At 43.6% G+C, this 26,854-nt stretch overlaps 1 protein-coding gene and 1 non-coding gene across 2 annotated transcripts in view; both read right to left on the reverse strand.

Moving 5' to 3' along the window:
• Window positions 1-1,871: 1,871 nt before the first annotated feature.
• trnaa-agc (transfer RNA alanine (anticodon AGC)) lies at window positions 1,872-1,944 on the reverse strand. The gene has a single exon. It is a non-coding gene; the product is annotated as a tRNA-Ala (tRNA).
• Window positions 1,945-19,006: 17,062 nt separating this feature from the next.
• shtn3 (shootin 3) overlaps window positions 19,007-26,854 on the reverse strand; it is a 172,379-nt gene continuing 164,531 nt past the window's right edge. The window contains exons 15-17 of the mRNA XM_059990769.1: window positions 22,554-22,674; window positions 21,695-21,842; window positions 19,007-19,184 (exon numbers count right to left, since the gene is read on the reverse strand). Coding sequence (XP_059846752.1) covers window positions 19,007-19,184; window positions 21,695-21,842; window positions 22,554-22,674 — 447 coding nt within the window. The remainder of the gene's footprint in view (window positions 19,185-21,694; window positions 21,843-22,553; window positions 22,675-26,854) is intronic.

Genomic DNA, 26,854 nt, shown 5'->3' on the forward strand with positions numbered 1-26,854 from the left:
CGGATTACTTTTTGAGCCTTTTTTAAACAACAGAACAACATGAGCTATCCTCCAATCCTCTGGCCCCTTACCCGTGGATACCGACATTTTAAATATTTCTGCCAGGACCCCTGCAATTTCAACACTAGTCTCCCTCAAGATCCGAGGGAATACCCTGTCAGGTCCTGGGGATTTATCTACTCTGATTTGCCTCAAGACAGCAAGCACTTCCTCCTCTTTAATCTGTATAAGTTCCATGATCTCCCTACTTGTTTGCCTTGTTTCCATGGACTCCATTCCAGTTTCCTTAGTAAATACAGATGCAAAAAACTCATTTAATATCTCTCCCATTTCTTTTCGTTCCATACATAGCCGACCACTCTGATCTTCAAGAGGACCAATTTTATCCCTTACTATCCTTTTGCTCTTAACATACCTGTAGAAGCTCTTAGGATTATCCTTCACCTTGACTGTCAAAGCAACCTCATGTCTCCTTTTAGCACTCATGATTTCTTTCTTAAGTATTTTCTTATTCTTTTTATACTCCTCAAACTTCTTATTTCCTCCCTATTGCCTATATATATTATACATCTCTCTCTTCTTCTTTATCAGAGTTCCAATATCCCTCGAGAACCAAGGTTCCTTATTCTTATTCGTTTTGCCTTTAATCCTGACAGGAACGTATAAACTCTGCACTCTCAAAATTTCTCCTTTGTAGGCCTCCCACTTACCGATCACATCCTTGCCAGAGAACAACCCGTCCCACTCCACGCTTTTTACATCCTTTCTCATTTCTTCAAATTTGGCCTTTTTCCAGTTTAGAACCTCAACTCCAGGACCAGATCTATCTTTATCCATGATCAAGTTGAAACTAATGACGTTATGATCACTGGAACCAAAGTGTTCCCCTACACACACTTCCATCACCTGCCCTAACTCATTTCCTAATAGGAGATCTAATATTGCATCCTCCCTAGTTGGTACTTTGTACTTTGTACCAACTAGGTACAAGATGTAGAAGAGGTACAAGATGTCCTGTGTACTTTGTAGGCTGGTACCCAAGATGAAGCTGACTAGATTTACAACCCTCCTTAGCTTCTTTTGGTCCTGTGCAGTAGCCCACCCCCTCCCCATACCAGACAGTGATGCAGCCTGTCAGAATGCTCTCCACAGTACATCTATAGAGGTTTTTGGTTGACATACCAAATCTCTTCAAACTCCTAATGAAATATAGTCACTGACTTGCCTTCTTTATACCTAGTTAGGTCCTCAGATCTTGACACCCAGGAACTTGAAGCTGCTCACTCTCTCCACTTCTGATCCCTGTATGAGGATTGGTAAGTGTTGCTTCGTCTTACCCTTCCTGAAGTCAACTATCAGCTCTTCCAGCATCTGCAGATTTTCTCTTGTCTGCAATAAATATAATCACAAGGACTTCAAAATTAGAAACAGTAGGCTTCTCATGTCTGCACTGATGCAATGCTTCTATTCCTGCACTCATCCCAAATCATTTGATTCTTTTAATATCCAAAAAACTGTACATCTTTGTCTTACATAAACCAAGCAACAGGTTTCCTCTAAACCTTTACAATCTCCTTTCCCACTACTATTTTAAAAACACACTGCTTATGTATTTTTCCACCAACCAAAATGCTGCAAAAAGATCTGAAGCATCAGGTGAGTCCTTAAACTGCACATAGATAAAATAAACAATAAACAAGCAATCTATTTAATATCCAGAAAAAAATCATGTGTAAATATGTTTCAGTTAAAAAGCGGCATTTTTTACGTTATTTCGATAGTATAAGAACATTGTTGGGGGGAAATAAGTTGTCTACAGCACCTTTTGTGATATTTCGATAGCAAAAGAAAACAGTCGTGGAAGAAAACATTGGAGAATGCGGGCATCGATCCCGCTACCTCTCGCATGCTAAGCGAGCGCTCTACCATTTGAGCTAATTCCCCGGTCGGAACGGTTGCTTCCGTCACGTCCTTTGGAAGAGCGTCATCCAATTTCAATTCAATGGTCTTTTCTGAAGGTCATTTTGATGGGCTTTTCCTATGGTCATCCGATACAGCCACAAACCAGGATGGTTGGCGTCGGGCTGCAATACGTTCGGAAGCAGAAGGTGGAGGCGCTTACACCAGGGACGGAGACGAGTGAATACTCCCAGCGCACAGTGTGTGTCCCTTTCTGGTTCAGGTGACCCATGTATGTGATAAATAAATTTTATTCCCAACCCTTGCACAAGTCACCAACGTTCACTAAAAATATAACCATATTTACATAGGACAGGATGTACATTTCTGTCTGCCCCAGAAGAACGGCACTCAATAAATCCGCAATGTGAAAAACAGAGGGCTATGGGTGAACCTAGGTAATTTCTAAAGTACATGTTCAGCACAGCATTGTGGGCCGAAGGGCCTGTGTTGTGCTGTGGGTTTTCTATGTTCTTCGTTCGAAGTATAATGAAACGCAGAATAATGAACTTTTTTAAAAAAAAAACTGCAGATACTGCAAATCTGAAATACAACTATAAAATGCCGGAATCTCTTAGTACCCGTAGAAACGAGAACATCTGTAGATGCTGGAAACCCGATCATCACACACAAAATACTGCAGAAACTCAGCAGGCCAGGCAACATCTGTGGAAAAAGTACAGTCGAAGTTTCGGGCCGAAACGTCGACTGTATTTTTTCCCCCAATAGATGCTGCAGTATCCCTAGAAAGGATGTTTTTTTTTTGGCTGGGATCTTTGGTCACAACCAGAAATATGCATTTTGTCCATAGAAACTTATGAGGTTGGATGTTTGCAGTAAACTCGCCGCCTTTCAGTATCAAAAATCGGATTTCACGCGGCGTTTCCCTTTGGAATTACTGGGTGATAACAACTGTCTCGCCGATGTGACTCTCTGTGCAATCTATCCTATTCTCTAGATCGCTTTGCATGGTCCTGCATTTCCCCCCTCTCAATGCCAGAGATTTGTGGCAGTGGCTTCGAATTTTATTATGGCAGCTCGGGAGTTCACAAACCATGGAATTAATACAACGCCGGTGTATGTAATGGCAGGCATGAAAATGGCATCGCTGAGAAGTTCCAGTCATTAACTGATATCTATCGGATGGGTCGCTAAACCCTTGAATTTAAAAGGAGAAACTTTGGGCAAAACAGAGAACCAGGAGGGTTGATCTGGAAAGGAAAGGGATGTCTGTTCCTGGTGTTATAATGGCCACGAGGCGGAGGGGAGGCGAGGGAGATGTTCAGACAGGGTGGAAGATACAAAGACTAAGAGGAGCAAGGCCATTAAGGGATTGACACGGAGAATAAGAATTTGAAATCTTACTTTGAGAGGACAAGCCCGAGTACACAAGTACACCAGAGAACTAAAGGATGAACAAACATTTTCTGAGCATGTTCCTTAGGATCAGCTTGTCTTTGTAATAGAAACACATCTGTTCTCCAACAGCACTATAAAGGGGCTTTGGCCTCTCATTGCTCTGAGTTTAATGATTTTATAGCAACACACACAAAACCCTGGAGGAACTCAGCCCGTCAGGCAGCACCGGTGGAAAAGAGGAAACAGTCGGTGTTTAAGCTGAGACCCTTCATATGGACTCAGCATTTCCAACAGCTGCAGATTTTCTCTTGTTTGTTAATCGTTTCTAGAGCTGTTTTTTAATTTCTTAAAGCCTGTCTCAACTGAAGATTTCTGTGCAAACCATTGCCTTCCCATCCACAGATCTACCAGTCGATGGAGAAAACACCGGGGCTGAAGAATGAGGAGAGAAGGGTATGCTTCTGGCAGTTGCAGGGAGGAAAGAACAGTTCTTAACAAGACCCCTCCTTTACTCTCTGTATACCCATGACTGTGTCACCACCCACAACTCCAATCTGCTAATTAAATTTGCTGACGACACTAACTGATTGGCCTGATACACCATCAATAACTCTGAGCCGTGAGTTAAGGTAGGCTTTTATTGGCTGGAAGAAAGCACAAGCAGCAAGTGACCATCGCACAACATCCTGGAGACTGAGGCCGGGGCTGTGCCTCCAATCGCCTTTATACCGGGGTCCGTGGGAGGAGCCACAGGAGCAGTCAGCGGGGTGGGGGGGGGGGGTCGTGTCCAGACAGGTATATGTAGTTCACCACATGGCCTAATCTCAAATAATAATGAGGCAGCCTACAGAGAGGAAGTCATCACCCTGACACAGTGGTGTCAAGGAAACAACCTCTCCCTCGATGTCGCAAGAACAAAGGAGCCCGTTGTGGACTTCAGGAGGAATGGAGACAGGCTAACCCCAATTGTTATCAATGGATCTGGGGTTGAGAGGGCGAACAGCTTTAAGTTCCTCAGCATAAACATCACCGAGGATCTCACATGGTCTGTACATGTGTGGTGAAAAGGCACAACAGGGCCTCTTTCACCTCAGGCAGTTGAGGAAGTTTGGTATGGGACCCCAAATCCTAAGAACTTTCTACAGGGGCACAATTGAGAGCATCCTGACTGGCTGCATCACTGCCTGGTATGGGAACTGTACCTCCCTCAATCACAGGACTCTGCAGAGAGTGGTGCGGACAGCCCAGCGCATCTGTAGATGAGAACTTCCCACTATTCAGGACATTTACAAAGACAGGTGTGTAATCAGGGCCTGAAGGATCACTGGGGACCCGAGTCACCCCAACCACAAACTGCTCCAGCTGCTACCATCCGGGAAATGGCACCACAACATAAAATCCAGGACCAAGGTTCCGGGACAGCTTCTTCCACCGGGCCATCAGACTGCTTAATTCATGCAGACACAACTGTATTTCTAACTTATATTGACTGTATTGTTGTACATACTATTTATTATAAATTGCACATTGCACATTTATACAGAGACAAAGATTTATACAGATTTATAAAGATTTATACATTTATACAGAGACGTAAAGATTTTTGCTCCTCACTTATATGAAGGATGTAAGTAATAAAGCCAATTCAATTCAATTCTGCCCAGACGCAGAATGCTTAATGACCAGGTCAGCAAGGAACTGTGTTAGATGCTCAGGTTTAAATAAGAATATCCTTGTTGAAACCTACCTCAATCCAGAAACAAGTGAAATTTCACACTAAAGCGAAGTCCAAATTGCCTTGATTGATGGCCACAAATCTCCATCTGTTAGATGCTTCTTGGCAGGGATTCTATTCCTGAATCATATCAGCTGTGAACGTACACAGCAAGTCCATGCCCGGTTTCCTGGACTTCACACAATACCTTAATTCTGCTGCATCCTGTCACAATGTCACAAAACCAAGGGAGGCTCCTGGGCAGCTAGGGCTTTCCAACAAGAAGATTGCTCACGAGTGTAATACCCCTTGTGCATGTGCTGAATGTGAAAACTGTGCCTTTGTGCGAAGTGTGAAAGAGAAAACCGTTAGTGTGATGAGGAAGTGATGCCATTGCCCGTATCTTTCTAGAATAACCTTTTAACACTCCGCAGGTTCTAGTGGAAGATTTCTTATGGTCTGCTACATGCTGTACAATCTCGGAACAGGAGGCCTTGGTTCTTGCCAAGAGCTGCACAACAAGTAGCAGTAGGGCAGGAGGATGAAGGTCTGGAGCAAGAGTGAAAAGAGAAAGATGGAAAGGTTCGGAGAGCTCCTTTCTGGCAGACAGTCCATGATCACCTCCTCTGACTACGACACACACTGACAAACTTAATTCCACATTAACCTATTGTTCCACACTGCTGCCTCTGCATCAATGTACCTAAGTGACTGCAATACAAAATCAAAAATCAATACAAAGTAAACATCCTACATTTAAAAATCAAAGCATGCTAAGTTGTAAGCAGATGACAACTGATCATATAGTGTGATACTGCCAAAACAGGTCCTCAGAGGATGTAATCTAGTGTTACGAACCCCGTAACTGGGTCACTTACCAGCAAAGATAGAGAGGTCCGTTGAAGTCTGATGGTACTATTTTTAACAGTATTTATTGGTAAAAGTACACAAAAATAATATCAATGCAAACATACAGATACTATACGTCGTCAATACTAACTCTAAGAGTACGGGTATAATAATAATCAATAAGAAATAGCTCTATCGTTGTCTAGGGGATAATGTATTGTCCGATGGAAATATAAAAGTCACTCAGTTCATACAGGCTTCAGCCTTTGGGAACCGCTGGGTTTTCAATTGTTGGAGAGAGAGAGAGAGGTTTTGAGAATAGAAACTTGCCGGCTTTCCTTTATCCGCTCTTGATCCATATTCGTCCTTTAGCGAGACCGTTCCGTGGAGGACTTGTCATCCGGGCAAGGATGGACACACACACAAGTCCCCACCAGTCTCATACGTTTCTCCTGGTGCATCTTAAGGGGTTGTTCCCCAGATCCTCTTTTATCCTTACTCACGGGGTCTCAGATGTCAATCAGGTTGGGATGATGCAATCCCTCAACCAGCCCACTCAGGTCACCCCCGAGGGCTTCAATGAATAGTACAGTACTCAATACACAATTCTGTCTGCAAGAGACAATGGCCATTATCAATGGTTCGATTTCGCTGTGTATTCTGGACATCTCTCTCTCTCATTTCCTGGGTCCCAGACCTGAATTAATAGCGATCTTGCGGTTCTCAAAAAGGATGGGGCTACTTTGTACCCTTCGGCCCCTCAGAGTTGTGGCACATTCATAACACTAGGCAATAACAAATTACAGACTTCCCCTTCAGCAGGCAAGGGGGAGAGGTGAGGGAGGGATTGCGGAGTGAAGGGCCTGCTTTGCCTCTGAACCTTCCAAGATAATTTTCCAATCTATGGTCGCATTTCACAAGTAACAGGCTGATTAACACATTGGAATTTTTTTCAAATATGTTGCCTATGAAAACTGTTGTAGTCAGACCACTGATTTCGTCACTTTCATGGTCCCCCTGAGCAGCATGGCTCTTCCTTGATCCAATTTGATTTCCACTCAGAGGCACAGAAGTCGGCACCAATGTCTGTTTGTTCTCTGTCGGGCAATGGTTCATGCTGTTTGACACAGATACAGCTGTAGCATCACTTAATACCTTTCTTAGTTCAATTTCTGTAAACTTTACTGTAGGAGATGTGGCATGCAAATGGTGGATGAATCTCCAATCAATCTGGAGTCAACTCAGCCACCACTGGTGGTGTCCTCCTGTTCTTACAACATAGAAGCCCAGTGTGGCTTGTTGGTTGTCGTATTTCACGGTCACAAATGTCACTCCCCCAGGAGTTATCTTTTCTCCAGTATAAATTCTTATTTGGATATCTGCAGTCTTCAGTTTGTAATCTTTGAACTGTCATTCAAACTCATTTTGTGGAATGACTGAAACAGCCGAACAACTATACGATTCCATTTTAATAAATTTGCTGTTCACTTCTGGTGTAAGTCCTATTGCTGGTCTATTTTTATATTATAAATCTCAAGACTGTCCTGTGTCACTCTTATCATTTACAGATTTTTCATCAACAGCATGCAGATTAGTGCTCTTTTTAAAACTACAACTTGATTGCTTTAGCTTTTTCTCTTCTCTCTGCAGTATATTTATTTTTGTCTGTCTGACATACGCTTTGTATGCATCCTACTCTTTGTCCATTCATCCCTCCCCACTGACTCCCTCCTGGCACTTACCCTTGCAAGCAGAACAAATGCCACACCTGCTCCTAGACCACCTCAATCATTACAAGTCAGGGCCCCAAACAGTCCTTGCAGGTGAGGTGACACTTCACCTCTGAGTTTTTTTGAGGTCATCTACTGTCTCTGGTGCAGCCAGTGTGGCCTCCTGTACATCGGTGAGACCCGACATAGATTGGGAGACGGCTTCACTGAGCACCTATGCCAAATACACCAGAAAAAAACAGGATCTCCCAGTGCCCACCCATTTTAATTCCATTTCCCATTCCCATTCCAACATGTCGGCCTACGGCCTCCTCTACTGTTGCAATGAGGCCACACTCAGGGTGCAGGAGCAAAAGCTTATATTCCATCTAGGTGGCCTCTAACCTGATGACATGAACATCGATTTCTCAAACTTCTGGTAATTACCCTCCCCCCCCCACTTGTTCACCATTCCCCATTCCCATTTCTCTCTCTCACCTTAACTTTTTACCTGCCCATCACCTCCCTCTAGTGCTCCTCCCCTTCCCTTTCTTCCACAGACTGTCCTCTCCTATCAGATTTCCCATTCTCCAGCCCTGTATCTCTCTCACCAATCGACTTCCCAGCTCTTAACCTCACCAATACCCCCCTCCCGGTTTCACATATCATCTTGTGTTTCTTCCTCCCCTCCCACAACCTTCTTACTATGACTCCTCAGTTTTCTTTCTCCAGTCCTTATGAATGGTCTCAGCCCGAAACGTCAACTATTCTCATTTCCATAGATGCTGCCTGGCCTGTTGAGTTCCTCCAGCACTTTGTGTGTGTTGCTTGGATTTCCAGCATCTGCAGAATTTCTCTTGTTTCTGTTTAGACTTTGCAATTGTGTTCACTCTCATTTTCATTCCTGACTGCAACTTCATTGTGTATCTGCAGTTTCCATTGAAACAGCAATTTAACAGCACTTTTAAAGGTAAGTTGTTCTTCAGCTAGGAGTCATTTTTTATTGCTTTCCTGTAATATTCCACAAACTAAATGATCTCTTTGTGCATTATTAAGCTAATTACCAAATAACAATGCCCAACAATCTCTTCAAATCAGCCACATATGTTGAAGTGGACTCCCCTTCTTTTTGAATACACATATGAAACATAAAGCGTTCTACAATCAAAAATGGCTTCTGTTCTAAATGTTCCTGTATTACTTTGAAAATATCAGTGAAGTTTATTTCTGCTGGTTTGATTGGAGCAGTCAAACTTCAAAACAAGTTATATGCCTTTAAACCCGATGCACTAAGCAAAATTGGTATTCATTTCTCATTGGCTATTTCATTTACTTATATAACCATATAACCATACAACAATTACAGCACGGAAACAGGACATTTTGGCCCTTCTAGTCCATGCTGAACGCTTACTCTCACCTCGTCCCACCTACCTGCACTCAGCCCATAACTCTCCATTCCTTTCCTGTCCATATACCTATCCAATTTTTTTTTCAAATGACAAAATCGAACCTGCCTCTATCACTTCTACGGGAAGTTCATTCCAGACAGCTACCACTCTCTGAGTAAAGAAGTTCCCCCTCGTGTTACCCCTAAACTTTTGCCCCTTAACTCTCAACTCATGTCCTCTTGTTTGAATCTCCCCTACTCTCAATGGAAAAAGTCTATCCACATCAACTCTATCAATCCCTCTCATAATTTTAAACACCTTTATCAAGTCCCCCCTCAACCTTCTATGCTCCAAAGAATAAAGACCTAACTTGTTCAACCTTTCTCTGTAACTTAGCTGCTGAAACCCAGGTAACATTCTAGTAAATCTCCTCTGTACTCTCTCTACTTTGTTGACATCTTTCCTATAATTTAGTGACCAGAACTGTACACAATACTCCAAATTTGGCCTCACCGATGCCTTGTACAATTTTAACATTACATCCCAACTCCTATACTCAATGCTCTGATTTATAAAGGCCAGCATACCAAAAGCTTTCTTCACTACCCTATCCACATGAGATTCCACCTTCAGGGAACTATACACCATTATTCCTAGATCACTCTGTTCTACTGCATTTCTCAATGCCCTACCATTTACCATGTATGTCCTATTTTGATTAGTCCTACCAAAATGTAGCACCTCACACTTATCAGCATTAAACTCCATCTACCATCTTTCAGCCCACTCTTCTAACTGGCCTAAATCTCTCTGCAATCTTTGAAAACCTACTTCATTATCCACAGCACCACTACTTCAAAATACTTTTAAATTAGCTCAGTATACATTAGCCAGTTATCTCTTGTGGAATCAAATGCACCAATCTTTCCAATATAGACAGCCATTTCTGCTCTTTTTTAATTATTATAATTACCAGATACACACTTTTTTTGAACCCGTGAATTCACCCATTTTCTGACTTTTTTTTTAACTTGGCTGCCTCCGCATGTGCTGGGCTGCAATTTTTAGTCACAATTCCTTTTTGTTGGAATGGGAATGGGAAATGGAATTTTAAAAGTTTGGGCACCCCGGGTCAAAATTTCTGTTACTGTGAATAGCTAAGTGAGTAAAAGATGACCTAAATTCCAAGAGGCATAAAGTTAAAAATGACACATTTCTTTAATATTTTAAGTAAGATTACTTTTTTATTTCCATCTTTTACATTTTCAAAATAACAAAAAGGGAAAAGGGCCCGAAGAAAAAGTTTGGGCACCCTGCATGGTCAGGACTTAGTAACACCCCCTTTGGCAAATATCACAGCTTGGAAACGCTTTCTGTAGCCAGCTAAGAGTCTTTCAGCTCTTGTTTGGGGGATTTTTGCCCATTCTGCCTTGCAAAAGGCTTCTAGTTCGGTGAGATTCTTGGGCCATCTTGCATGCACTGCTCTTTTGAGGTCTATCCACAGATTTTTGATGATGTTTAGGTCAGGGGACTGTGAGGGCCATGGCAAAACCTTCAGCTTGCGCCTCTTGAGGTAGCCCATTGTGGATTTTGAGGTGTGTTTAGGATCGTTATCCTGTTGTAGAAGCCATCCTTTTTTCATCTTTAGCTTTTTCACAGATGGTGTGATGTTTGCTTCCAGGATTTGCTGGTATTTAATTGAATTCATTCTTCCCTCTACCAGTGAAATATTCCCTGTGCCACTGGCTGCAACACAAGCCCAAAGCATGATCAATCCACCCCTGTGCTTAACAGTTGGAGAGGTGTTCTTTTCATGAAATTCTGCACCCCTTTTTCTCCAAACATACCTTTGCTCATTGCAGCCAATAAGTTCTATTTTAACTTCATCAGTCCACAGGACTTGTTTCCAAATTGCATCAGGCTTGTTTAGATGTTCCTTTGCAAACTTCTGATGCTGAATTTTGTGATGAGGATGCAGGAGAGGATTTCTTCTGATGACTCATCCATGAAGGTCATACTTGTGCAGGTGTCGCTGCACAATAGAACAGTGCACCACCATTCCAGAGTCTGCTAAATCTTCCTGAAGGTCTTTCGCAGTCAAATGGGGGTTTTGATTTGCCTTTCTAGCAATCCTACGAGCAGTTCTCTCAGAAAGCTTTCTTGGTCTTCCAGATCTCAACTTGACCTCCACCATTCCTGTTAGCTGCCATTTCTTAATTACATTACGAACTGAGGAAACAGCTACCTGAAAACACTTTGCTATCTTCTTATAGCCTTCTTCTGCTTTGTGGGCATCATTTATTTTAATTTTCAGAGTGCTAGGCAGCTGTTTAGAGGAGCCCATGGCTGCTGATTGTTGGGACAAGGTTTGAGGAGTCAGGGTATTTATAAAGCTTTGAATTTGCATCACCTGGCCTTTCCTAACAATGACTGTGAACAAGCCATAGCCCTAACAAGCTAATTAAGGTCTGATACCTTAGTAAGAGTTATGAGAGCTCAGATCTCTTGGAATGACCAAACGTTTGCATGATGCTCCTTTCCTTTTTTTCACTCTAAAATTGTACAGAAAAAAAATACACAAATCTTGCTTAAAACATTGAAAATAATGTTTCAGCTTTAACTTTATGACTTTTGGAAATCAGTTCATCTTCTACTCACTTAACTATTCACAGTAACAGAAATTTCAACCGGGGTGCCCAAACTTTTGCATGCCAACGTACCTATGCAGAACTCCACACAAATATCCCCTGAACATTTGCCACATATCTTCCATACGTTTTCCTGAGAACATCTGTTTCCAATTTATGCTTCCAAGTTCCTGCCTGATAGCCTCATATTTCCACTTACTCCAATTAAATGTTTCCCTAACTTGTCTGTTCCTATCCCTCTCCAATGCTATGGTGAAGGAGATAGAATTGTGATCACTATCTCCAAAATGCTCTCCCACTGAGAGGTCTGACACCTGACCGGGTTCGTTTCCCAATACCAGATCAAGTACAGCCTCTCTTCTTGTAGGTTTATCTACATATTGTGTCAAGAAACCTTCCTGAACACACCTAACAAACTCCACCCCATCTAAACCCCTCACTCTAGGGAGATGCCAATCAATATTTGGGAAACTGAAATCTCCCACCACAACAACCATGTTATTATTACACATTTGTGTAATAATCTGTCTCTCTATCTGCTCCTGGATATATACACAAGGTTACTCAAATGTTACTTAGATATTCAATACACAACAGATGGGTCTGGCCTTGTTGCTCACAAAGCTCCAGCCAGCTGAACATTGCCACATTACTTGTCCTTCCTGTAAAAGTTCTTCCAGACCAACACCTTTGGCTACAAGTCCATCAGTCTGCATGCAATGTCCTGCAGGCACCACAGGAGAAGGCTGATGGTACTATTTTTAAAAGTCTTATAAATAACGGGGCACAAAATAAGATTAATACAGACATTCAGATAATATACGTTGTCAATACTCAATCTAAAAATGTGGGTATAATAATAATCATCAATTAAGCAATAGCTCTATCGTTTGTCTAGGGGATGTTGTATTGTCCAATGGAAAGATAAAAGTCACTGTCCTTTCAAGCTGCAGCTCTTTGGGTTTAAGAGAGAGACGGTTGAAACTTGCCCAGGTCTTTTATGAGTCCAATCCGTTGAGTCAGGGGAGTTGATTTCCCCGTTGTTAGTTCCAAGTCATTTTCCGTGGTACCAGCCACCAGCCCCCAGGTAAGGGAACTGAACGCACGTGGCTCCCTTCAAATGGCTTCCCGCTATTATGGGATCGCTAGCATTTCTTCTGGTGCATCTGAGGGGCTGTCCCTACAGCCCCTCTTTTATCTTAACTCGCAGGGTAGTAGATGTCAATCAGGTTGGGGTGATGCAATCTCTCTCTCAACCAGCCCACTTTGCCCGAGGGCCTGCACGTAGCATAGTCCCCAATCCACAAACGTTGTCTCCAGGAGACAATGGCCATGTCTCTCTCTCATTTCCTGGGTCCTCTGACCCAACCCAATAATGCTCTTGCGATTCTCACAAAGGAGGGGGCTACCCCACACCCTTTGGCCTCTCAGAGCTGTGGTACATTCATAACACCACCAGTCTGCATGCAATGTCCTGCAGGCACCACAGGAGAAGAACTGAATGGATAGAGCGGGCAGGATCGCTGAGCAGATTGTCCAGACCATCAGCAGAAATGTCTCATTGACAGATCTCATCAACAGGCACCAAGATCTTGCTTGGCTGGTGGTGAAAAGTGTTGTGCCAGTCAGATCCTTCCTTTATTCCCCAAACATCACTCCCAATACATGCTGTCCCTGAGAGGACTGTAGCAGAGACAAAAGGACCATTCGTATCTTTGAGGGCCGTGGATTTGCAAAGAGAGTGTGGAGGAAGATGCAAAGCCCTGTGTCACGTCCTGTGTTACACTTCTTTCACAACAGCTCCATGCCTGATCTACTGGCCTCTCCCAGGGACACACACACACAGGGACGGATGTCAAGTGCTGCTGGAAGATCAATGAAAGAACCTGCCCAGATCTACCAGCATGTTGAGATGTCCGTAAAGGGAATGTTGCCACTGGCACATTCCAGGTTGCAGGAGCACGTGCTGTGGGATGCAGTGAAGATTGGTGCTGCCACCGCAAGGGCTCAGTGGAGAAGGACCACCGTGTCAGGTTCCTCCACTACTGGACAGGAACCAGACCAGCTGGATGTGAAGCTCCTTCATGTATTGTAGTAGTGTACCAGCCCAGACAGCCACAAGTGGCAATGGTACTATTGGTTTTAAGAAACGTAATTGAACATCTCTTAATGCACTGTCTATGAATGTAAGAATGAGAAGGCACTGCTTGATTTAGTCTTATAGATTATTATTTTATTATGAATAAGATTTATTTTGGATGACTAAAAAGATACAGCTCTGCATTCAACACCATCATGCCCTCACTATGGATCAAGAAGCTTCGAAACTTGGGCCTCTGTACCTTACTCTGCAACTGGATCCTCGTCTTACTCACTGGGATGTTCCTTATCTAATCTGCAGGATTGAAAAAGGCTGCAGAAGGTTGTAGACCAAGCCAACTCCATCATGGGAACAGGCATGGAGACAGGATCGAGAGGCATTAGCACAGTCACGAGCATGGAATGGGTATCCAGGTGAGTCTTGACATGGAGACAAAGTCTCGTAGAGAATCCAGGAAAACTATGTGGAACTTAGACCTGACAGTCCTAAAGAACCATGAGATGAGGTTACTCATACAAGAGTCGACCAACGAACTGGCAGCTCCTTGTTGTGATCACAGGGTTTTTATCCTGCATTTACTGATGGAAGGAAGGTGTGTGTAATTAGTGGAACTGGGAATGATTGGAAATTAGACGAGGGAATTGAAGCCCAATTTACTGAGGCAACAGCAAGGTGGGGAATTGCCAGAAGGGACCATGACAGATTCATTTGCAGTTCTTTCTTTCAGTACATATTTCATTCCAGCAAACATTTTTAAAAAAGAGAAAGGAATGCAGTTCCTTCATACATTTACCTTGTGGATGCAAAGCTGAACTTAGAAGAATCTCCCGGCCTGCAATCTTCACCTGCCAGCCATTAACCCTTAAATATTCTCAGCATTTGATTTTGTTGTCTTAAAGGAAAAGGCTGGTTTAAAAATAATTGCACATAGCAGCCTAATCATTGAGGTTGAATTTATGTTGGTGTAAAAGAATGTGGCAGTAATCTGATCCCAGTGAGTAAAATGTTAAAAAAAAGATTTCTCAAAGAGCATATTAGATCCAGCAGCAGAAATTTCAAACAAGAAGACACAGTGTTAAAATTAGAGTTAAGTTATTCAAGAGGGTGATCAGAAAAGGTAGCAGAAATCCTGAACACTATTCCCCAGAGGGTGTGACTGCTCGGAGGACAGCTGGAGTTTTAAAAGACCGTGAATATTAATTGAGTCTTGTTAGGCAAGGATTTAAGGAACGTAGAGCAAAGCAGAAAAAGAAGGCACCGTTTAGCTAGGATTGAATTCTATGGCAGAACTGGCTTACTCTTGCATTATATTGCACCAGCCGCTGTAAATTTCCACCAAGCAAAGCATAGAAACTTACAAAGTTTAACCAATAGCACCAGCAGCTAAATGAAAAGCCAAGAGATCAATATAGTTTATTTTCCTCCTTTATTCATTAACGTTTTTTTGAAAACTCAGCAGAGAACTTTCAATCAAATCAACACTTTGCATTGAGCAGAATTAGTAACCATAATAGCACCTGGGTGAGAGTCAGACATTTGGATTTGTCGACAGGCTTTTTTTTGTGTGAGTGCAGTTTATCGACCTAAACCAGTAGCCTTTGTTGCCTTTTCTAATTACCTCGTGACATTCCCTGTGGGGTTGCTGCCGGGGAACGGGGCTTTTGAGCGATCACTATGGTGATACCATGAGTTTCTGACTGTAGCTACCGCAGTGATGACTTGCAGCTAGCTGACAGACACTTCCTCACAGGAAACGAATTGCCCTCTGTACCTCCTAACTCAAGGCTTCACAAGTGGGGAGCTGGGGAAATGCTGCTCACCACCGGGAGCAGTCCACAGCCTGAGAATAGGTAGTCTCGCACACAAGGGTGACTTAAAACATCTTTTTTTTTGAGCCACTTCATGTAACTGCTTCAAATTCCTCTGATGCTTGATTAAACACCAAAGTAAAGATGAGGATTGAAGGGAGGGATCAAGAAAGCTGCAATGCCCTGCGGTGAGCTCCCACCAAATTATAACTGTGGTTTCTGTAACTTAAACGTTTCACAGTTAGGAAAATGGTATCCCATGAGAGATAGTTTTAAAATGTATATATACTCTATGTAACAGTAATTCTAGAAAAAAATCCTTAATGGTCACATTTCCAAAAGAATACATTCCCTTGGTGTGCAAGTACCCAGTAAATCCTGTCTAGAAGATGGTCTACTCTACATTTTTATGTTAGAATACGTTTAATGGACTACACTAAAGTTGTTTGAAAAGTTCAAATGAACAGCTAGAACTTCAACTGATTAGATTTACAGAACAGAATTGTTGGGTTTCCTCAACAATGTGATGAAGAAAGGGGGTTGTGTTTGAGGCTACAAGAGGGCAGAGAATTCACTGAGGACAAGGGATGCTGTTTGAGAGCCGACTCTTTAATTAACACAGTTTCAGGGGCAATGTGTGAGTAAAAACTGGTTATTCTGTGAGTGGAACTGTTTTCTTCAGACTCGAGAGGCTGATTTGTCGCAGTGGACAAATCTTGTGAGTTTCTCCACTTTTGGCATCACAGGGATAAATGGAGAAGAGAAATGAAGATCTACCTGAAATCAAGGGGACAATTTTCCCAGCAGGTGCTAAGGCACCTAAAAATGTTCACAAAATTGCTTTAGACTCTGTTACCCAATCTTGACGCCATGACACTGATTACTTTTGCGACTGTGGGAGTGAATTCATAGGTCACCTGCAAGAAGAGAGGGAAGGTCAAAGGCATGTAGGTATAGTACACGGGAATCTCACAAACAACATCAGAATCAGGTTTAATTTCACTGAAATGGATTGTTTTGTGGCAGCTGTATGTTACAGTGCACATCGGTGACCTGCAACCTGAGAAGCGGGAAGAACGCATGGAATGTTACAATTGTTGAACGAAGTTGCATGATCAAAATGAGCTGTACAGTGGCTTCCTTAGATCAACTATAACCCCATTATAAATAGATTCGATGATTATTATTTTGTTTTGACAGCTTGTCTTTCAGTAACTAGTTCTGATTTGATTTGCTTGTAGAATTAAACTTTTCCAGTTCTAACTTTTCAACCAAACTTGCTATCATAAAGTGAAGTGAACGGAATTGTACTTCTCTGCAATTTTTCCAGCTCAACACGTTTAGTTAAGCAGCTTGCTTTGTAAAATGTCAGTCATACACTCACATGCAATATCCATGTAATTGTGGAACTGGCAAAGATTTTCAACACAGTTGGAAATTGGCCTCTTGGCAGTGAGGCAGCAGGGTTAGAACCTGTTTCTGCGTAAGTATCACACACAAAATGCTGGAGGAACTCAGCAGGCCAGGCAGCATCTATGGAAAAAAGTACATTTGATGTTCTGGGGCAAGACCCTTCAGCAGGACTGGACAGAAAACAGATGAGGAGTAGAGTTCGAAGGTGGGGGGAGGGGAGAGAGACACACAAGGTGAAACTGGGAGGGGGAGGGGTGAAGTAAAGAGCTGGGTTGAGTTCCTCCAGCACTTTGTGTGTGTTGCCTGGATTTCCAGCATCTGCAGATTTTCTCTTGTTGTTCTGCATAAGTATACAGCCTTTAACAAGGTTACTTTACATTCCCCGGTGGGCTCGAGCAGTGTTCAGGTATGCATTTGTTCTTTCTCGTTTGAATGTACGTGTGACTGTAGGACAGCAGCAGCCTTTACCATTCCTGCATCAGCCACAAGCATTCGGCCTCTCAACTCGGGAATGACCTGTGACATGAAAACCCTGAGACCGAAAGTAAGTCCCAGTTCAGTTACTCCCGTCCCCCACTCCTTCCCACTTGTGGTTCTGCACATCAAAGTTACTTTGTCACATTACATCTACATACAGAGAAACTGCAGGGTGATGAAGGGTTTCGGCCCGAAACGTCGTCACTACCTCCTCCCATAGATGCTGTCTGGCCTGCTGAGTTCTGCCAGCATTTTGTGTTTTTATTTTATACAGAGAAACTTGTGTCTTGGTGATACTGAGAGAGGTGCAACAGCAACCAAGTGTCATTAGGAGGCAGCACTGAGCTGAGGTATGGGGGAACAATGCTTCTCTTTAATGAATCGCTTATTTTTATTTAATTATAGATACAGGGTGGAATAGGGCCTTCTGGCCCTTTGAGTCACACTGCCCAGCAACCACTGCCAACTCCCCAATTTAACCCTAACCTAATCATGGGACAATTTACAAAGACCTACTAACCGGTATGTCTTTCTATTGTGGGAGTAAACCAGAGCACTCGGAGAAAACCATGCATACCATGGGAGGACGTACAGACTCCTTGCAGAGAACTCCGAACTCCGACACCCTGAGCTGCAATAGCATCGTGCTAACCGCTACGCTGTGTGGCTTCCCTGTGAGGCTTTCAACAGAACATTCAGCAAATATGTAAACTTGGTTCAGCATTAAGATCCAGAGGATAAGTTTTATAAGAGTGATATAATAAGGGAATTCCACCAGTATTATGTTTATCAATTCCACTAACCTGTCCAACAGGGTGCAGTTAGAATACTTTTGGCCTATAACCAAAGGATGGTTCTGAAATGCTGTCTTATACCTTCAAGGAAGATCAAGGGAGCTCCTGTTTGACTTAGCTCAGCAGAATTTAGGGAAAAAGTTATACATCTTTAGTATCATAAAAACCCTGTCCTCTATCAGTTATTGTTCATGTTTAAAAAGCAAAAGGAAGGGATGGAAATAGGCACAGGGGTACAGAAGATTACATCCGAATGAATTTCTAATGGTGGTCTTGGTTGAATTTGTAGTTAGCTGTGACTAATGTTGATGCCTAAATCTTTATTAAAGGTGGTGAAACTAATAAAATGAAGAATAAACCAGGGCTCTCTCAAGGCAACAGCCAGATGTGCTTCTGCGAAAGTTAAAATATTTGTAAAACTTCCCTCAGTAGAGGCAGTGACGTTGGGTGTGTATGTAATCAGCTGTGGAAGTCATCGGGAATGTACGTTTGAAATTCCTCTTCGCATGTTTCAGCCTATGACTTTCTACTCACTTACAGTAAAAAAAGGTAAATATTATTGTGGAGAGAACAGGAATTATATTTAAACGACTTTACATTTCTCTCCTGCTGAATTATGACTAAGAATGAATGTTCTCGGGATGCTACCTCACCAGGTCATGCATGCCAGCCATTTCGCTTTCCAACCTCCACATCAGTGTTAAAGGCGTTCTGGTGAGATGGACGGGTTATCATTTTCAACAATAACTACAAACTCCTTGACAACAACACCTCATTACAGCTGTTAACAATCTTCATCAATGCTTTCTTGAATTGTGCTTTGACTCTTCAAGTTGTTCAGGCCCTGAGTGGGGGTGCTTCTTTGGTCAGGTGATACTGACTGGCCATTCATGCTTATAAGGATACCCTGGGGTTCAATATTTTCGTGTTTAGTTATACATTTCCGCTTTATTTCTTCAGAGCTGAAAAAGGAAAGGAGAATGATTGAAAAAAAGACAAAGTTATAAACAAGTTGTATTAATCTAAAGTAAATATTGTGTCTGTGAGAGGTGTAATACAACCATGTGTCACTAGGGGGCAGCACTGAGCCGAGGTATGGGAGAACAATGCTTCTCTTTCATGAACCATTCATCCTTTAAGCCTGCCTTGTTCTTACTTCTTAGATCATAATGCGATCATTTCTTCAGCCAGCTACATTTGCTTGATTTAGTTTGATATTCTTACCAATCAGAGATCTAATGATCTTTCTGTCAGAAGTTTCTGTTCTCAGAGTCAGAATCAGGTTCACTATCCCTGGCAAATGTCTTCGTCAAGCTGACCTGGTTAAAGTCTCCCTGATAGGAAGGGCATTAGGGTGAGCAGTTTTATGCTTGCTGATTACATTGCTTAGCTCCCCCACTTCCTGCCTGACGTTGGCCTGAGGGGGAATGTACACCACTACCAGGGTGAAGGTGGAAAACTCCCTCGACGGGTAAAATGGAGGGCACTTGACCGCTAATTGTTCCAGGTTGGGTGAACAGGACAGAGACAGGACTGTCGTGTTTGTGCATCGCAGCGAGTTAATGATAAATCATACTCGACCTCTCCCAGAACTTGTGATCTTTCAGAGGATAGAGTTTCAAATTCCCACCACCCTTCCTGATTTTCACCACTCCCGAACGTTCTGGCTCTAATCAACCCTTCTGCTCTCTGACCCTAGATTCCACTCCCAAAGGAAACAATTGCATATCATTCACCCAGTCAAAACCACTTACTCATTTTAAATACCTGGATTAATTCACTGCTAAATCTATATTTGTTAAGGCAGGAGAAGACTTTTTAACTCAATGCATCTCTTCTGCCATTCAGTCAGATCAAACCTAATCCCTGACTCACCTTCATTTGTCCATCCTCACTTCATGTTCCTCAATGCCTTTGGTTAACAAAATCTAACAACTCCTGATTTAAAGTTAACAGTTGAACCAGCATCAATGTTTTCTGTGGAAGGGTGTTTCTTTGTGCTTTCAACTGTTTCCTAATATTACTTCTGCAAGATCTAACTCGCTTCAGTAGTCTCAGATTTCCAAAACTGTTGAAGTAATTTCCTGGTTTCATAGATATTTCTCCTTGGAAAAAAAAACATCAAAATGGTCCCTAGTCTTCTCAGTTCCAGGGAATATCAAAGGTTCATTTATTATCAAAGCATTTATCCTCATCCAACTCTGAAATTTGTCTTTTCCAGAGAGCCACGAAACAAAGAAAGTACATGAAAGCAGTTCAGAGAGAAACATTAAACCCCCTCCCCTCCCCACCGGCACAAAAAAGAACGGTGTCCCGATCGTCAACCCCACAAAACAGAACAGGAACATTGACCCCCAAAGACACCCCCTCCCCGCACAAAAATCTGAAGAACACAACTGGAACAGCAACCCTCAAACCTCCTCCCCTCGAACAACAAAATGGCAAAGGAACAGATAATAAAAACACTGAATATAAAAACCCTAAAGAATCCACAGTCCATCATTGCAATAGTCCAATCCATAAACAGAATCACAATACCATCTCCAAGATCACTGACATCCATTGAAAGAGAGGGCCACAACACGAGGCAGAGACGCCTACACCTGCTACAATGAGCCACAAAGTGATAGGCCGCCCACAGACTCCTTCGCCGGCAGTGATCAAAAGGATATATAATTCTCATTTTCCAGATCCAGGGCATATACCCTAACATTTGCTGATACTGAAATCTATTTTCCAGAGCTTTGCCCATCCAATTACCTATGTATATCTCCTAGTTATTTCTGCTTTCACCTAAAGTGCTCTCCAGAGGGAATACAAGTTGATAAAATCTGAGTAATAAACTCTTCTCGGGCTTCCAGCCGGGTACAGGTGTTGATTATAACCGACATTTTGATGACAAACTCTGCCATCTTCGTCAGGGATGATGGCCGGGCATGTCTAGTCCGATGATAATTATGCCCCCATTGTCCATCCCTCCTGAAGGGTTGTATTAACGAGAATACCTAAGGCTCACACCACAAGCTCTCAGCGAGCAAAGAACATTAAGGCTGTGAAGTGTGCAGTTCAAAGAGCTCCTACCGGTCTGCAACAGGGATGAGGAAGAATTTCTGTGGAAAACGGGCAGAGCAAGTTGACTCCAGTTACCCTCTGTTGCTGCTCAATTTGCACGTCACCTGTGTTTTGCTAAACTAGAGTATATTTATTCGAGAGCACAGCAGCAGCTGTTTTAACATATACAGACTGCACTGTAACCTAACCACTGTGTAATATTGATACCACACAAGGAGAAGTTGAAAATGAACAAGTAAATTTTGCTGGAAGGCAAATCCTTTGCAAGCTCAAAATGGACAGTGAGTACTTGCTGCTCGGAACTGCTTCTCTTCACCGACCAGCGTCGACTTACGCTTAAACAAGGGTTAAAGTGTGCCTGTTTGCATCAACAGAAAAGCAGTTTCACCCCCATCTTTACCTTCCAGAGACGCTGCTTTCGTGGTCTTCAGCTGCTGGGCCCTGCAGCACAGGGCTGCACTCCAGATTATCACTTCTCCTTTCATCGCTGTCCTTCAGGCTGAGGGATTTGGAAGAGGTGGAATCACTGGCATCTGTGTCATTTCCATCTGTTAAAAATAGAAGTGCACAAACATTCTTCATTAAAACTGAATTACAATTGACAACAGATATCAGTGTTCATGGATTCCATCCTCCGTCTCTTTGAAGTCTAAGATGTACTCCCTCACATTTCACTACACTGAAGTCCATTTGCCACTGTTTCACACGAGCTGGTGTTCAGATAGCGGTAGTGGGAAGGAGTCCGATCAGATCGTGATGGACATCAACTGTACACTATCATCAATGTAAGAGAAGTCACAACTTCAAAAAATATTAAACAAAGAGCCGCAGATGCTGGAAATCTGAGGTAAAATAGGAAGAGGCGGAGAAATATCAGGTCAGGTGGAATCTGCTGACAAGAGAAACTGTCAACATCTCAGGTCTGCGAACCTTCTAACCTGTTGAGGAGAGGGAAAGATTAGTTTTCAGTAGGAGATAAGATTAGAGTGGTATATGTAGAACAAAGTTATCAGCATACTGATTAAAGTCTATCAAATAGAGGTTGAAATGACTTAATGGGGACATTAAGCTTATACGACTGTATGGGAAGTCAAAATGATATAAATAGATACAACGTTCCTACTTACACTATGAACATTGCTCTTATCAAAGGCATTGCCACTAGTTAACAGTTGAACCTTCAGCCACAGGTAACCAAGCTTGTATGTTGCTGTTGCCGGAGTTGATTAAGTAAATACTCAGGATTAATATCTCAGTACCTCTAGGACTGTAATCTGAAGCCTGCTTCCGTCTGCGCCTCAGTACAACCTCCAGCTCGTTCTCCGTCTTGCTGTGACCTGCATCTGGAAACCCTCGACTTGGGCTTTTCTTCATCGAGTCCTGTCGGCAGGCACCACAACAGTACGCACTAAGCATTACTCTGGATAACCTCTACGTAAGCAGGTCATTACTGCAAGCATGTCAATTTACGTTCAGGTAGAAATATGTGAATATAGTAGAAAATCATTTGTAGCAGAGACGGAGATATTGCTGCTTATGAGTTTTATAAGAGACAGAACTCATGTTGGGATATGATTCAATACAGGGTTTTGTGCTACCCTTATGATGGTACAGCTATTCTGAGTGGCAACCTTATTCCAAGACGTGATTTGGTAATTCTATTGTCATCAAATCTGCCGATGATTTTGTGGCATGTGAACCAAATCTGAACTGAAGCACATTCATTTGCTGTTTGATTATTTTCCATTCCATGAATTTCTGGTAAAAAAAAATACCCTGTTTTGATTGGGAGAAATAAGCTGCTGTTTATTTCATAAGTTCACCTTCCTTTTCTCCTTCAATGGAGTAAGTTAATATGGCTAGCTGGAGGGTCGTTAGTTTGCCATGAACTCAGGCATGCTCCTTGTGTTGGACTCAACGCAATGGCAGAGGAAGAGTTATCCATAGAGATAAGGTTTGTCCCAAAAGGAGACAGGGAGTCTAATAGCAAGAGACTGGCTTAGTCGATTTTTTTTGAGATTGCTCCACTCTTTTGGACGTTGATTCACTGATTTATTGGTGGGCAGCGGGGGAACGGTGGGGAGTGCGAGGACTAGGCCTCAAACTGCAGTCTGCCTGTCTACAGCCGCCAGGATTGCGGCGCCGAGGCTGGTGTGCTCCTCTGGGGAGGGGGGGCGGTTTGCCGTGGTGTCCAGGCTGGAGTTGGTATTGCCCCCTGCTCACCCAGTGCTGTGGTCTACGGCATTCACGGACCCAGGACCTGAAGCCAAGCTATCACTTACAACTGCCGGGGGAGAGTCATTAAGGCCGGTGTTCTCCACTATGCAGTGCGGAAAGGCAACCGGGCTGGAGTCGGTGCTGCCCCCCCCCCCGTGTTTGCCCAGCAGAAGTAAAACTCTATCGTGCCATCTGCCCTCACCCCATCCGCCCGCCACCCCACTCGGGATAGGGTTCCCCTTGTCCTCACCTACCACCCCAGTCCAATGTATAATTCTCCGTAACTTCCGCCACCTCCAACGGGATCCCACTACCCAGCACATCTTCCCCTCCCCCCCACTCTCGGCTTTCCGCAGGGATCGTTCCCTACGCGACTCCCTTGTCCACTTGTCCCCCCCCCCCATCCCTTCCCACTGATCTCCCTCCTGGCACTTATCCTTGTAAACGGAACAAGTGCTACACCTGCCCTTACACTTCCTCCCTCACCACCGTTCAGGGCCCAGACAGTCCTTCCAGGTGAGGCGACACTTCACCTGTGAGTCGTCTGGTGTGGTATACTGTGTCCGGTGCTCCCCGAGTCGTCTTTTATATATTGGTGAGACCCGACGCAGACTGGGAGACCGTTTCGCTAAACACCTACGCTTGGTCCGCCAGAGAAAGCAGGATCTCCCAGTGGCCACACATTTTAATTCCATGTCCCATTCCCATTCTGATATGTCTATCCATGGCTTCCTCTACTGTCAAGATGAATCCAAACTCAGGTTGGAGGAACAACACCTTATATACTGGCTGGGTAGCCTCCAACCTGATGGCATGAACATTGACTTCTCTAACTTCCGTTAATGCCCCTCCTCCCCTTCTTACCCCATCCCTGATATATTTAGTTGTTTGTTTTTCTCTCTCTCTGCCCATCACCCTGCCTGTTCTCCATCTCCCTCTGGTGCTCCCCCCCCTCCTTTCTTTCTCCCGAGGCCTCCCGTCCCATGATCCTTTCCCTTCTCCAGCTCTGTATCACTTTCGCCAATCACCTTTCCAGCTCTTAGCTTCATCCCACCCCCTCCGGTCTTGTCCTATCATTTCGCATTTCCCCCTCCCCCCACTACTTTCAAATCTCTTACTATCTTTCCTTTCGGTTAGTCCTGACGAAGGGTCTCGGCCCGAAACGTCGACAGCGCCTCTCCCTATAGATGCTGCCTGGCCTGCTGTGTTCCACCAGCATTTTGTGTGTTGTTTGAATTTCCAGCATCTGCAGATTTCCTCGTGTAAACTCTATTGAAGTCGACTGCAGATTTCTGTGGCATTGATGGATTCAGGGTCTGGACTTTCTTTTGTGTGGCCGTGTTGTACTGATATCTTACATGTGCTTGCTCTCTTCTGTGTGCTCTGCGTGCTGTGTGCGACTGTTGGTATTGTGTTTTGCACCTTGACCCCAGAGTAACACTGTCTTGTTTGACTGTATTCATGGGTATTCGTATATGGTTAAATGATAATGAAAGTTGAATTGACTGGAACAGGCATTTGGCTTTCACATGCTCTGTAAAAAACACAACAGTTTGAGGCCTTTACATGACAAGAGTTCCTTCCGGACTGCTCACAACATGCATCACATGTGTTACAGATTACTAAGGCAAACAAAAGCTGTCCCAGAAAGAAACAGATAATGTTGATGAACCTATGTGGAAGGATGTAGCCCCAGAAAGTCTATCATGTAGCATCATGTTTTCATGTGTTATATCATCAAAGTTCTAACGTATAAATGCAATGAAAGGTGTATTTAATGTGCAAAGTAATCTTTGAGAAATTATAGTCCCGAATTCTGTCTGGGAATCAAACACAGACAGAAGCCACTGAGCCCATTCAGTGACACCGATCAGTGTGCAGTACAATCACCTTCATTTTCAGAAATGTAATTTTACCGTTGGTGAACAGCAGAACTTCAAAGGGGGCCTTAATTGGAGGGGTAAGGCCTGATCCAGGATCTCTTAAAGAGGTCCATCCCCACCTAGACAAAGATTCTCGGGACAGCCGGAGCAAAGGCACCATTGGGCAAATTGTCCACTTTGATTGAGTGAATCAGTCGCTTTGGCAGAGGTTCCTGAATACACAGTCACTGTTCTGGGTGAATACTCCCAATGGCATGATGCCCCATCAGAGGTACTGGGCCCCAGGTCTGCCTCCTGCCCCTCCCTCATCCACTGCTATTCAAGTGCAAAACTGTGTCTGAATAACTGATCTGGTTAATATGTGTCTCCAACGCTGGGAGATCAACAACCACGTTCATACTTCATACATGTTTTTTTTTAAATCAAAATAAAGTTTATTTATAATTAAAAAATTACAAGAATAAACCATGCAATACCTTTTCACCTCTACATTTGTAGACAACTTGTTTAGTGTTGAACCACATTGTTTAAAACCAATAGTATATTTGTCACTTGAGTGCTCCCTTGGGGTGGTACTACAACAATAATTGAGGGTCTTTCTAATCCCTCCCTGCCCAGAAGTGGAGGTATCTATACCGTGGTCCTTCTCCCACCAAGCCCTTGAGATGACTGCACCGAACGTCAGTGCATTCCTTGGCACAGACTCCCACAGCCTGGAATGTGCCAGTGGGCAGCATTCCTTTACCGACAGCTCAACGTGCTGGTAGACCAGAGGGTGTCTTCCACTGAGCTGATGGTCATCCAGCAGCACTTAATTGGATCAGAGAGTCCTCTGCCTCGCAGCCGCTCAGGATGAACCAGGACACAAGCCTTGAATCTTTCTCCACACACTCTCCGCAAACTCACAGCCCTCCAAGAGGTGAGCGACTGTCTTGTCCACTCAGGGGCAGTGCGCAGTGGGAGTGTTGTTCTGGGCATGCAGGAAGGATCTGATTGGGACGACCCCTCTCACTGCCAGCTAAGTAAGACCTTGGCACCTCTTGGTGAGATGTGGTGGTGTTCTGGACAGTCCGCTCAGGGAGCCATCCCCCTAGATCCATGGAGTCCTTCTCCAGCAGAGTGTGCAGCGTGTTCCGTGCTGACCGGTATCTGATGGACTCGTGATCAAAGATGTTGGTCTGGAAGAACTTTCCCATGAAGAGCAGGTAGTAGTGTCTAGCCGACTGGGATGTTGCGTGGCAATGGGGCCAGAGCCACTCTTTACACACCAGGGACAGGTAGAACCTCAGCGTTCAGTGACGTCTGCTGCCCACGTACTTAGGTTCCACACACAACCTGATGCAGCCACACACCAACCTGGTCATCAGGGTGAGAATGACACTGTGCATATTTCTACCCCGCTGTCCAGGGACTCGTACCTTGTGACCCATCTGACTTACCCTAACTTGGAACCCCAGATC

The sequence above is a fragment of the Hypanus sabinus genome, chromosome 15 (assembly GCF_030144855.1).
Source record: "Hypanus sabinus isolate sHypSab1 chromosome 15, sHypSab1.hap1, whole genome shotgun sequence".
Lineage (NCBI taxonomy): Eukaryota > Metazoa > Chordata > Chondrichthyes > Myliobatiformes > Dasyatidae > Hypanus > Hypanus sabinus.